This window comes from Nipponia nippon, unplaced genomic scaffold (assembly GCF_047370975.1).
Source record: "Nipponia nippon isolate SJK-2023a ecotype South Korea unplaced genomic scaffold, ASM4737097v1 scaffold_7, whole genome shotgun sequence".
NCBI classification, from domain to species: Eukaryota; Metazoa; Chordata; class Aves; order Pelecaniformes; family Threskiornithidae; genus Nipponia; species Nipponia nippon.
This window is the reverse complement of record NW_028262391.1, coordinates 9,723,102-9,734,879: the sequence shown is the minus strand read 5'-3', so window position 1 is coordinate 9,734,879 and position 11,778 is coordinate 9,723,102. Positions and strand designations below refer to the sequence as shown.

General features: G+C 50.0%; 1 protein-coding gene across 2 annotated transcripts; it reads left to right on the top strand.

The window, feature by feature from the left end:
• The first annotated feature begins 462 nt into the window (after positions 1–462).
• On the top strand, positions 463–4,411 carry P2RY1 (purinergic receptor P2Y1). Of its 2 annotated transcripts, XR_015700700.1 has the most exons (3): positions 463–617; positions 1,312–2,586; positions 3,098–4,411. XR_015700700.1 is itself a non-coding variant. In XM_087740371.1 (2 exons), exon 2 carries the CDS (start codon positions 1,380–1,382, stop codon positions 2,469–2,471), a length of 1,092 nt encoding a protein of 363 aa, XP_087596497.1. In that variant the 5' UTR covers positions 463–617; positions 1,312–1,379; the 3' UTR covers positions 2,472–4,411. The 2 variants fall into 2 exon arrangements, 1 of the variants encoding a protein (XP_087596497.1); XM_087740371.1 differs by having other exon boundaries at positions 1,312–4,411.
• Positions 4,412–11,778: the final 7,367 nt, after the last annotated feature.

The window sequence follows — 11,778 nt, the reverse complement described above, 5'->3', positions numbered from 1 at the left end:
CGCGGGGCAACCGGGTGCTCCGCTACCGCCTCCACCGCCCGCAGCTCCGCTGGCGCCTGTGCCCCGCCGAGCCCCGCGCCTCGGGCGGGCCGGGCGGCGGCCCGAGGGCGGCAGGTGTCGCCAGGAGCACCGGGGGGGGGTCACAGGCCGCTGCCCCGGGCGAGGCGGCACCGGCCCACCCCACCCCCCGACCCCCGAAGCACCCCGGCCCGGCCCCGCAGCCCCGGCGCGGCCCGGACGCCATGTGGCGCGGGCGGGGAGCGGCGAGCACCGCCCGCCTGCGAGGGCGGTGCGGGGGGCGGGCGGCGCGCCCCTGGGCCGAGTCGGCGCCTCGTCCCGCCCGCCCGCCCGCAGTCCGCCCGGGGCCGGCGCGCTGCCTCCCGCAGCAGAGGGGCTGCGGCCGCTCTCCCCGCGGCGGCGGCGGCGGCGCCGCCGTGGAGGGGCGCCCCGCGCCCGAGGCGCCGTAGAGCCGCTGCCCCCGACTGCCCTGCCCTGCCCGGCGATGGGAGCCGGCTCGGCCGGGGCAGCTGCGGGCGGGACGCCGCCCCCCGCCGGGCGGGCGCTGCCGGCAGCGCGGAGAGGCGAGCGCGGGCTGCGAAGGGCGCCGCGGGAGGCAGGTGGGGGCGGCCCCGGCGCTCCTCGGAGCCGGGCTGGGGCGCGGCGGCGGCGGCGGCGGGGGGGGGCGAGGCGGGGAGCAGGGCCGGGCAGGCGGAGGTGACCGGGGGGAGCCGGGCGGGCTGAGGGGAGCGGGGCCAGGCAGGCGGAGGTGACCGGGGGGAGCCGGGCGGGCTGAGGGGAGCGGGCGGAAGCCAGGGGAGCGGCGGCGGCGGGCGGCGGGGCTGTGGGACGGGGCCGGCAGCCGCGGAGGCGGCCGGGGCGGCGGCCGGCTGAGGAGCGCCGGCGGAGCGGCCGCCCCCGGTGCCCCCCGGCCGGCCCCGCTCCCGCTGCCCCTTCGCGGCGCTCGCCCTTTTCCTTGCCCCGCTCCCCGCCGGCGCGTCCCGGGGCCGGGCCGGGCCAGCCCAGCCCGCTGCCGCTCTCGCCCCTGCCCCGCCTGCCCTGCCCCAGCCCCGTGCGCGGCGCGGCGCGGCGGGGCCGGGGCCGGGGCCGGGGCCGGGGCGGGGAGAGGGGCCCGGCGGCCCGAGGTGTCCCCGGCTCCCGCCGTGCGGCGGGTCTGGGTGCTGCGGGGGGACGGTCCGACCTGCGCGGGTGGGAGACGCTCAGCCGAGCACACCCGCTTGGAAGCCCTCCGAAGAAAAGCAGGGCAGGTTTTACCTTCCAGTTAGGTTTTCTTTGCTCTTTTCTTTTGTTTAGATGCGTTGCTGTTCCTGTAGAGACTTTGTTGCTTCGCCTCAGACCTACGTGACTCTGATGAAAGGATCATGACCGAAGTCCTCTTCTCTGCTGCTTTGAATGGAACTGAACCCAACCTGTTATCCAGCAGCAGCTGGTCTGCGGGAAACGCCACCACCAAGTGTTCCCTGACCAAAACTGGCTTCCAGTTCTATTACCTGCCCACCGTCTACATTCTGGTCTTCATCACTGGGTTTTTGGGAAACAGCGTGGCCATCTGGATGTTTGTCTTCCACATGAGGCCTTGGAGCGGCATCTCGGTTTACATGTTCAACTTGGCGCTAGCCGATTTCTTGTATGTCTTGACTCTGCCGGCCCTCATCTTTTACTACTTCAATAAAACAGACTGGATCTTCGGAGATATCATGTGCAAGCTGCAGAGGTTCATCTTCCACGTGAACCTGTACGGCAGTATTTTGTTTCTAACTTGCATAAGCGTGCACAGGTACACGGGAGTGGTGCACCCCTTGAAGTCGTTGGGCAGGCTGAAGAAGAAGAACGCGGTGTACATCAGCACCTTGGTCTGGGTCATTGTGGTGGCCGTGATTTCTCCGATACTCTTCTACTCGGGAACGGGGATAAGGAGGAATAAAACCACGACGTGCTACGACACGACAGCTGATGATTACCTGAGAAGTTACTTCGTTTACAGCATGTGCACCACCGTGTTTATGTTCTGCATCCCATTCATACTGATTCTTGGTTGCTATGGGCTAATTGTGAAAGCTTTGATTTACAAAGATTTGGACAATTCTCCTCTCAGGAGAAAGTCTATTTACCTGGTTATTATTGTGTTGACGGTCTTTGCTGTGTCTTATCTTCCCTTCCATGTGATGAAGACCTTAAATTTAAGAGCCAGGGTGGATTTTCAGACTCCACAAATGTGTGCCTTCAACGATAAGGTTTATGCCACTTACCAAGTGACGAGGGGTCTGGCCAGCCTCAACAGCTGCGTCGACCCTATCCTTTACTTTCTGGCAGGTGATACCTTTCGAAGGCGGCTTTCCAGGGCAACCAGGAAATCGTCCAGAAGAAGTGAACACAACGTGCAGTCCAAAAGCGAGGAAATGACTCTCAATATTTTATCTGAGTATAAACAGAACGGAGATACGAGTTTGTGAACGAATGCAAAAGATTTGGGAACAGTTTGAAGAAATCCTCTGCTTTGAGACAGTAGGACACTGTAGTGCTACAAGTGTGTGAGGAAAATCTACCAGTCTCTCAAATTCGTTTTAGGTAAAGCCTCATTTTCCGATCTTAGAAAAAGCTTAACAAAGTCAGCGGAAGAATTTTAATGGAAAATAACGTGTCAAAATTCAGCTTTCCTTCTCCTTACAATGTTCTCATTTCTTTCTGACTTGTGTCAGATAAAATAAAATGAAGTAAATCCCCTAAAGGAAGAAAGCAATCCAAGTGCTTCTGTTTTAACGACTTAGTCTCCCACATTCAAAAATGTTCTCAATCAGCCTCTCTTTAAAAATAGGAAATAAAAATAAGAGAAAGCAGTGTCTTCTCTTCTGAGGCTCAGTCCACATACCTAGCCTTTTGCTCACTTGCTGTTGTAAACAAGTATTTAAATCAAAGTCATGATGCAGTTATCTCACCTTTACAGTTTTATTATTTCTTCATCTACTTCTAGTGTTGATAATTATTTGCTAGTTCAGTAGAATTTATGATTCAGTCTTCTTTGAGTGCCAGTGTTTTACAAAAGGTAGGCTTACTGATGTGTGCATGATTATGCTTTCAGATTACGATGGTTGTTCATGAAAAATCTGGACCCCGCTAAAGGCAAATTGGCCTCCAGGTGAACTGACACCTCAGCCACTGGCAGATAAGCAGCTCTCTCTAGGAGCTGGTGCAAGCAGGCGCCTGCTTTGCACGTGCACGTAGTGGCGCGTTCCGCAAACATGTCGGCGTGCAAACGCGTGCAGAGGTGCTTTGGTTCTCAGCAGCCGATGGTCCGATCCTGCCTTCCGTGCTGAGGGAAGCCGGCGCGTTGTCAGCCGGAGGAACCGCGGGACGGGGCTGAGTACGGACTGGGCTCGCCTGGGGAGCGCCTGCGCGAGCTCTGCGGAGCCGGGGGCCGGTCGCCCTTCCCAAAGGCTGACCAACATCTCGCTGCAGCGCGAACACTTGACTGCCGGTGTTGGGAGCCCTGCTGGAGTTCTTTACGGGTAGAACATGAGAAATGCGTGTGCTGAAAATAACTGTACCTTTCAGACAAGTAAAACTACAGTTGCTCGAGTTACTTGTGTTTTCATTTGGTACGAGAATGTTTCTGTTCCTGGCAATCTTTAGGGATAACGTAAGAGTTGTTTCCCAAGAAAAGAATTATTAAAATAGATAATATAAATGGCTTATATATTATATATATATATATATATAAAAATGGGGGGGAATTAATTTTTTTGTACTGTGACAAATAAATTACTGTATTAACAAGATGTTGCAATATACTACAGACTAAATCCGGCCCTTTGTTATATATAATCTCCAAATGCGGAATAGGTCATCCAAAATAAGCCAAACTGCAATATTGTGTAACACAAGAGCTAGTAGTGATCAGAGCACAGACAAAATCTTACATGGGCAGTCTTATTAATTTCTCATATTTTTAAGAAATGTATTTGAAAATATTGTGTGCTAAAAATGGTGTGAAAGCATGCTCTAAATTAAAAATTTAGTGTACAAAATTAAGTTCTGTGTAATCCTAAGGGTGATTTTAACAGATCTTCGTTCCTCCAGTCTTCATAGTAAGAGTAAAATATTTATATTTTACTTACTAATTTCCAGTGATTGGTAAGAAACAAGAATAGCGCTAGTTATTTTTTGACAACATTGTAAAGCAGCTTCTGTTCACACGTACAGCTTCTTCATCTGCAAAATTCCTATTTATTGAACTTATTTATTAGAAAGCTAAATGTAAAGTATGTGAAGTGTGGTTCTCCATATTCATACTCAGAATTGGGCATTAATGGAAAATTTAACAGCATGTTTCAGTCACTGTAATACTGTGTCTTCTAACAGAACATCTTTATAATAAACTCAATTCCACCCTGACTATTCACTGTTGATATGTAACCTAGTGATAAATTGAACTACTGATTTATAGCCTAAGGATAAATTAAACTGCTGCTTAGGAAGCATAGCTTCTTAGAGCAATGTTAAGATCTCATTTAGCCCTATAAGATGAAAAATGTAGAGGTAGTGAAAAAATCCCAGCCAAGGGTCAATTGCTAATTAATCCCTACTGACAAAAGACTGTGGAACAGCACAGCCTATTTATATCACCAGAGAATGAGCCTGATTCACAATAAATGACTTCTCCTATTATGTGGTTATTTGAGACTTCATTCAACAGAGGCACGTCTTGTTTGGAATGGCAGATGAATTAAACGGAGAGAGAGCATAAAACCAGGATAGTCTCTGAATCTGCTTCTCCACGTTTAAAATAATATTCATTTCCCAGCAGTTCGTGGTCTATTTCTCTCTTTCAGTTAGGAAATAAAATGTTCCACTAATCCATGTCTGAAAAAAGATCCGAAACAGACACAGCAGAGTGTAAAACCATACACCCAGGTTGGTCCTTATGTAGTTACTTACAGTCTTTTTGCAATATGTCTCTTTAATATGGCAAAGTTGGCTGACTGTTAGAGTGTGTATGAAATCCAAATGCAACAAAACTCTATGGGCCCAGCTATAGCAGGCTGGGCATGCTGCAGGAGAGACCCACGGTCCGGATAGAGACCCTGCCAGGGAGATCCAGCTTCTGGAGCTTGGGACAGCCACCTCTGTTCCAGCATCTGCCCTGCAGTCTTCTGGGTCTTGAACACCTGCCATGTTTTTGTGCTTTCCTCGTGAACTGTTGAAAGCTCTCTGTTTCGTCTTGCCTCACTGAAGAGAAGTGTGCAACTGGCCAGATTATTCACCCAGTTCGTTACTGAGGTCTGTTCTGGTTACTTAACGAAGATCACTTCTGATGATCGGCCATGGCTGGCAACTGCACCTCACAGAAGCCTACGGGAACCTCCCACCGAGAAGGATCATTAAACACATTTTACACAGAGCTTATTTTCCATCGTCCAGATCCTATGGCCTGCAGAGCTAGCACCTCAAACCGCATCCTGCTCCGACATGACTCCCTGCTGGACACATACCGAGATGTCACAGCCTCCTCTGAATCCAGCTGGAACTTGAAGCTGAGCCTCCAAATCTCATGTGAAGTTCCTGCTCTTGTTATAAGCATTGCTGTATCTGACACAGGGTAGTCGGAACCACTGCAAAATCACACCAAATTCATATCTCCTCCCACACGATTACTTTTTACCTGCATCGTGATGGAGTTGTGTCTGCTGGCCCATCCCGTCAGAGAGGAAGCTGGTTGGACGTGGTGGGGTTGGACACCACCAGGACAAAAAACAAGCGGATCTCCAGGCAGTGTGATGGCTGGAGCCATTAGCTCCTGGGAACTCGGCAAGACTGTTCTTAAATACTTGCCTTTTGCCACTTATCCTTGCTATAATGTATTTGTGGAAGACAATCAGTCCACCAGCCTTAGAGGCTCAAGGTGATCCCTGTGTTTATGCATATACCTCTGAGGGGTATAGTCCGAGAAGCCTTTCCCTAAGCCTGGAGTTTGCTTCTGACCTATCCAATATGCAAAGAGAATGCAATCTCAGCTACAGCCTTTGGGCTGTTAATTAATAACTGATGAGGATGGATTGTGTTTACTAGGAACAAGATTCAGCTCATCATCTCACTATAGGAAAATCAGCTAAAAGTTCCACCTTCCCTCGCTGTGTTGTATTAGCCTTCAACTAGCAAATGAGATTAAACATTTTATGATTTCGTGGTCATGCTTTTAACCTATTTTTCCTCTGGGTATCTGGGAATCTTTTAATAACTACAAATCATTCACTGAAGATGCCAAAAGGTTTGAAGTAAATAATAGTTATTTACAGCTTAAGTTTTGCCAAACATTCTACTGTGATCCACGCCGAAACAAATTATTATTCATTAGCTATATTTTGCTTCCTCCAGCTCATAGGGTTAATTATTTTTCTCATTTATGCCCATTAACTCCCACATATGGTAATCTTTAACACAAAATGAAATCAGTATGAAACGTACACATGATCTGCTCTCAGGTTGTACATTTTCCTAACATAGCATGTAGGATTTTTTTGTTTTAATCCAGTTCATCTGACACCAAGTTAATGAAATAATGATCAGACATAGGGAACCAGTAGTATCTCGCCTGACCCTGCTTTGAGCAGGAGATTGCACTAAACGCCCTGGTGAGCTGCCTCCCAACCCGAATTCCCCTGGGATCCTGTGGAAGGTGACCGTGGGAAGCTGCAGAGCCGTTTCTGTGGCTGATGGCCCCCGAGTGAGCGAATGCTGCAGAGCATCAGAGCATCCCGCTGCCGCCTTCTTCATGCCCAAGGGCAGAAGCTGAAGATCTGTTTCCATAGTGCGGGCCCATAGACTAAACCCTCGGGGTCATGCTCTATGAGCCCAAAGAGGGGTCACGCCAAGTTTTCCATCCTCCCCTTCTTTTTCTTGATGAGGAAGGACAAGGCGGGGGGACACAAGGCTCCGGGCTCCCCCGGGTGCCTCTGGCGCAGGAGCCTTGTGCAGCAGGAGCCCGGGGAGCGGGGCTGCTGCTGCGGCTGCTCCAGCGGCAGGGCTGAGTCCGTCTGGAGCCTGCTGAACGCAAAGCGCTTGTTCTGCTAGCGCTGGTCCCGCCGAGAGCTGGGCAGAACGCATTATGGAAAGGGCTCTTCTTCCCCGCTGCCACCCACAGACAGTCCTACCTGGACAGGCAGGTCTATAGCAGTTAAACATGCTGGCCCCAGGAGTGCCAGGAGACAAAAAACCTGCTAATTGCCTTTCTGGGATTCTTCCCCCCCCCCCCCCCCCCTTGTGACTAGTTTTTGTCTTCAGATTGGTCCAGAACAAAACCATTAATAAAGAGTGATATGCCTTAATACAGGTGTTGCTTATTTCTGTGATAAGCCCATTATTTTTCAAGTCTATAAATTTGTATTTGTTACCTGCAGTGGTTAGTCTCCACCTCTGGTAAAATTTTTGAGGGAAGCTCTAGGCGTAAAATTGAATTTGAATATGAAAAATGTATTCCAAGCTCCTGAGCAGCCATGTTCGACAACTGCCAGTTGCAAACTGGGGACAGTGCAAGCGGAGCTGCAGGGGGTGTGCTGGCCCTCGGGTGGAAGTTGGTTTGGCCATACACTAAAAGCCCTTAACTTTAAAAAAAAAAAAAAAACCAACAAACAAAACCACAAACCCAACAGTTATAGCTGCTTGAACAGGACTGTTTCACCATACTTACATTTGCTGTATTATTTCTAACTTCAGGTGCTTTGCACTGAATCAGAACCTACTACAGAATATCATTTCTGGAGCCTAACTGTATTGGCACAATAATTTCCAATACTTTGAAGACATACGACTTGTGAATTAAAACCACTACTTATTTTGTGGCTATGAATTACAGTGTGTTTCAAGGATATACGTGAAAATGTTTTATTTTTCTATTGTACTGTGATTTTAATATTGTTGAGTAAGTTCAATTTTTGTGTAAATAGTGAAATTTGACTGCAATATCTGCAGAGACAGTGCTACTTGGTATTTAAGCTCAGGCTATGTAACTGCTCTAATTAAATAGTAGTAAAAAAATCCCCTTATTTGTCTATAATTTTAATGAATACAAAGGTTTTGTTTTTTAATAAAGCACGGGGTTTGCATGTACATTTACTGTTAGGCATGGCTTTTGAAGTTGTAACTATTTTTAGTGGCAGCAGAACTGCAGCCACAGAATTACTGGCACTGTACCTAGCAACCTCACTTTGAAAGCGCTCCAATAAAATTATGAAACACTTTTTCTGCCTTTTGTATTATTGCAGTTAATTCATGTTTCCAGGTGATTCTTCAGGCAGCGATATGTACTTAAGAACAGATAATAAAAGGTTTGCAAAATGTATAAAATTTAAAACCTTGAGAAGAACCAGGCGGATCAACTGAGAATCAAGATGAGTGAGTAAATGAATGATGCTTCGTCTTCTAGGATTTTCAGGGACGGCGCGTCCGCAGCTGGCGGGTGACTGACCCACCTCCTAGCACAGGTGGAAGCAGTGCGCCTGCGGTTCTGCAGGCAGAGGGCTGAGCCAGCGACCCCCTGCCCACCCGCTCTGAGCACCTCTCCCACTTCTAGCATTCAGCCAGAGATGAACCTGCTTCCAGTCCCTTTCTCCCTTTGCCTTGGCAGCTCCCGCTTGGCCTCGGGTATTTATTCCTGCAATTACTGTCCAACACATGCAACCATAATCTGACAGCCCAGAGTGCATTGCCTAGTCTGTACCTATCAAAAGCTAAACCTATCTTTACAGAAACTTTCCTGTTTTTCTCTTTGCCAATGGCTGCTGCATGCTGATTTTGTTGCAGGATGCACAGTGACGGTTCCTTCCCAAATGGCTTAACATTTAAAAAACAATTAAAATATTTAAACCCCTTTTTTATCCATACCTTGCCTGACAGTATAGGAATTTCAGATTTTATGTCAACCTCTGTTTTCATGCCATTGACTTGTTTCGCTCCCTGCAGCTACCCTAACTTTACACAGCATGAAGTTTCATTCTGCATACCTCTCTATTCACGTCAGACAGCTGCAGCACCCTGAGGCAGCCCCGCTCCCAGGGGCCTTAGGCTGAGGATGCTGCTGGGATTGCTCAGGGGCTCCAAAGGGCCAGGGCACGGGATGCCGGGATCCTCACCTCTGCCAGCTTCTGCATCCCGGCTTCTTGCAGCAGCATGGCTGCTTTGGATGACCAGGGACAATTTCTGCCATCTTCTTCCTCTCCCAGTAACTGCCAGAGGCAAAACCCCAGTGCAGAGCCCAAGGACCCAGACCCTCAGCCAGCATTGCAAGGGGAGGGACAGATTTCTGGTTTTGAAGCCTTTTTGATCCTGCAAGCTGAAGGTACAGGTGTGGGGCACTGACAGTGATGCTGTGGTGCAAGCTGCAGGTACGTGGGATGTAATATATCTGTATTTCATTTATCACCTGTTTTATTTTAAAATTTATTTATGTATTTTATTTTAATTTCTTTTTCCTATTCTTGGTTTATCTTTGCACTTCATGAAAACTTTTTAGCTTTGCTGTAATATCCCTTCAATCGTAATGATGTTTTCTTATCAGTAAATGGATTCCATCTGCAACAAATCGTGCTGTTTCACACCTTTGCAAAGTTCCCGTTCCCATCTGACACCCACTAAGACCTGATGGCCTCTTTCACCCTCAGCACAGAAACCATTAAATACAAGGAAGTCAGGTCTAGAAACATGGGGGTTTATAAAGCTCTGCTCTTGCTGATTATATTTAACATAAACAGCAACATACAGTATGCAAATGCCATATTTTAATACTTGAACTGATTGTGCATTTATTTCTGTCTTCATTTAACCTTGGCCTAAATGTGCAAATGTGGTTTGCTGTTACCCTGGCAGATGTGAGGCAGCACATGAACATAAGAAATATTTGTTTATAAACTTTTTAAAAATTATCTTATAGCATTAGAAAACAGAAGACAAGCCTGTGGTAACAGGCAGTGGGTTGAATAGATAAATCATTAAATAAATGGGGGTTTTCAAACCATGCAGCTCAGGTTTCTGCTGCCAGTATCAGGCTCCTGCTCTGATATGAGTGAGAAGGAGATGCTGGGAACGCAGCTGTATGGTTCGGGCTGAATTCAGGCGGGCTGGGCTGGGACCAGGTCAACACTTGGAGGCTACCAGGAGAAGTGACACATTCCCATGGGATTTACCCCAAATCATCTCTGGTGCCAAGGCAGGCGGCCAGTGCACAGCCCCACAGGACTCGGTGGGGTCCCGGCCCCGCTGCCCGTGCAGGCAGCCCTGCAGCTGCCTCCCTGCCCCGCAGCCCTGCCTGCATCCCCGCGGGGTTAAACCCGACCGAGGGTTAGGCGTGAGAATTGCAGAGCTGTTTGGTGCTGCTGAGACTGAACCAACCATGTCTGCTGGCAGAAATATAAATACCCAGAGACTTCACGAGTTACATGGCAGCTGAGTGTGGGTGTCACAAATGCTAGCAGTGCCTCTACGTGAGGTACCAAGAGGACAGTGAAGCACAGGGTGTATTTATAGCCCCTGGGGCACACACACCAGCACAGTGCTCCTTCAGGAACAGTGTCACCACCCTGCAAGGTGGCAGTGACCCACTGCCCTCCCCAGCCCTGCACCGGGAGCGGGGTGCTGAGGTGCCCAGGGGAGGCAGCTGCCCCTCTTGCCTGCATGTCTGCCGCTCCTGGCCAGCAGCTGGGCTGCAGGAACGGCTCATCTCACTGGCAGGGCAGGAGCAGATGTGCAGGAGCTGGACAGGCTCTCTGCACCTACAGCACCCCCACTCCCTTCTGGGCTCTCGCTCCCCAGTCCGGGTCATGGCAGCCGGCATGGGGCAGCAGCCAGCAGGCAGGTGTCCTGAAGGCTGGGCATACACGAGACTTCCCAGCCGAGATTCAGGCAGTGACTCCCACGGGGAAACCCGTTACCAGGGTCCTGAGCGGCTGCGACTCTGCCTGTGCATGCACTGCTGGGCTGCTGCCTGCCCGTGGGAGCATCCCTGTGTCTCTGAGTGACCACCAGAAGATCCACTCATTTAAAGTGCTCGAAACACCATTTACCATTCCTGGCATTCCCATATAGCCAAGGAACAGCAAAACTATTTATGTAAATAATTCATAAAAGTCTTCCTCATTCAGTTTATGACTCTTCCACACAGCAGCACCAGCAGCCTCCCTGCATGCTCCTCCTGGAGACTGCGGTAGCGACAGACTGAAAGCCATCAGGAAGAGCCCTGCCGCTCTCACAGACCTTTACCCAGCAGGGCAAGTGCCTCAGCTCTGTTTTAGCGACGTTAAGAATCAAAGCTAGGTCCTAATACGTGTTACTGACCATTGACAGGACCACTGCCATGCTTGCATTGCGTGAAAGAACATGATGGCTGCGAGCACACCGCAACACAGGGCCTGGGGCTTCCCTCCACCTCTAGGCCAGACACCCAGGACGCAGTCATGCTGGGCTTGTCCCCTGCCCACGGATTGCAGAGCTCCACGCTCCGGTGCTGCGCATGGGCACGCAGGCACCCACCGCCCCCCTGGCAGCATGTGCTCTCTAACAGAGATTTCTCTGTGCAAGTGGGGTTGGTTAAAAGAGCAAGTGCTCAAAAACGCATTTCCTTCCACTGCAAATAACAGCCTTTTGTAGGAAACTGATTTTTTTCCAAGGCAGTGACTGAGAAATGGCTCAGCTATGGAGTTAACTGCTAACTCAGTGGAGAGAAGGGTGCTGGGGCCGGGAAAGCGTTGCAAAGGCGGATGGGCGCGGGGCAGC

Coding starts and splice junctions, on each gene's coding strand:
- P2RY1 (XM_087740371.1), top strand. CDS start 1,380: ATGACCGAAGTCCTCTTCTCTGCTGCTTTGAATGGAACTGAACCCAAC.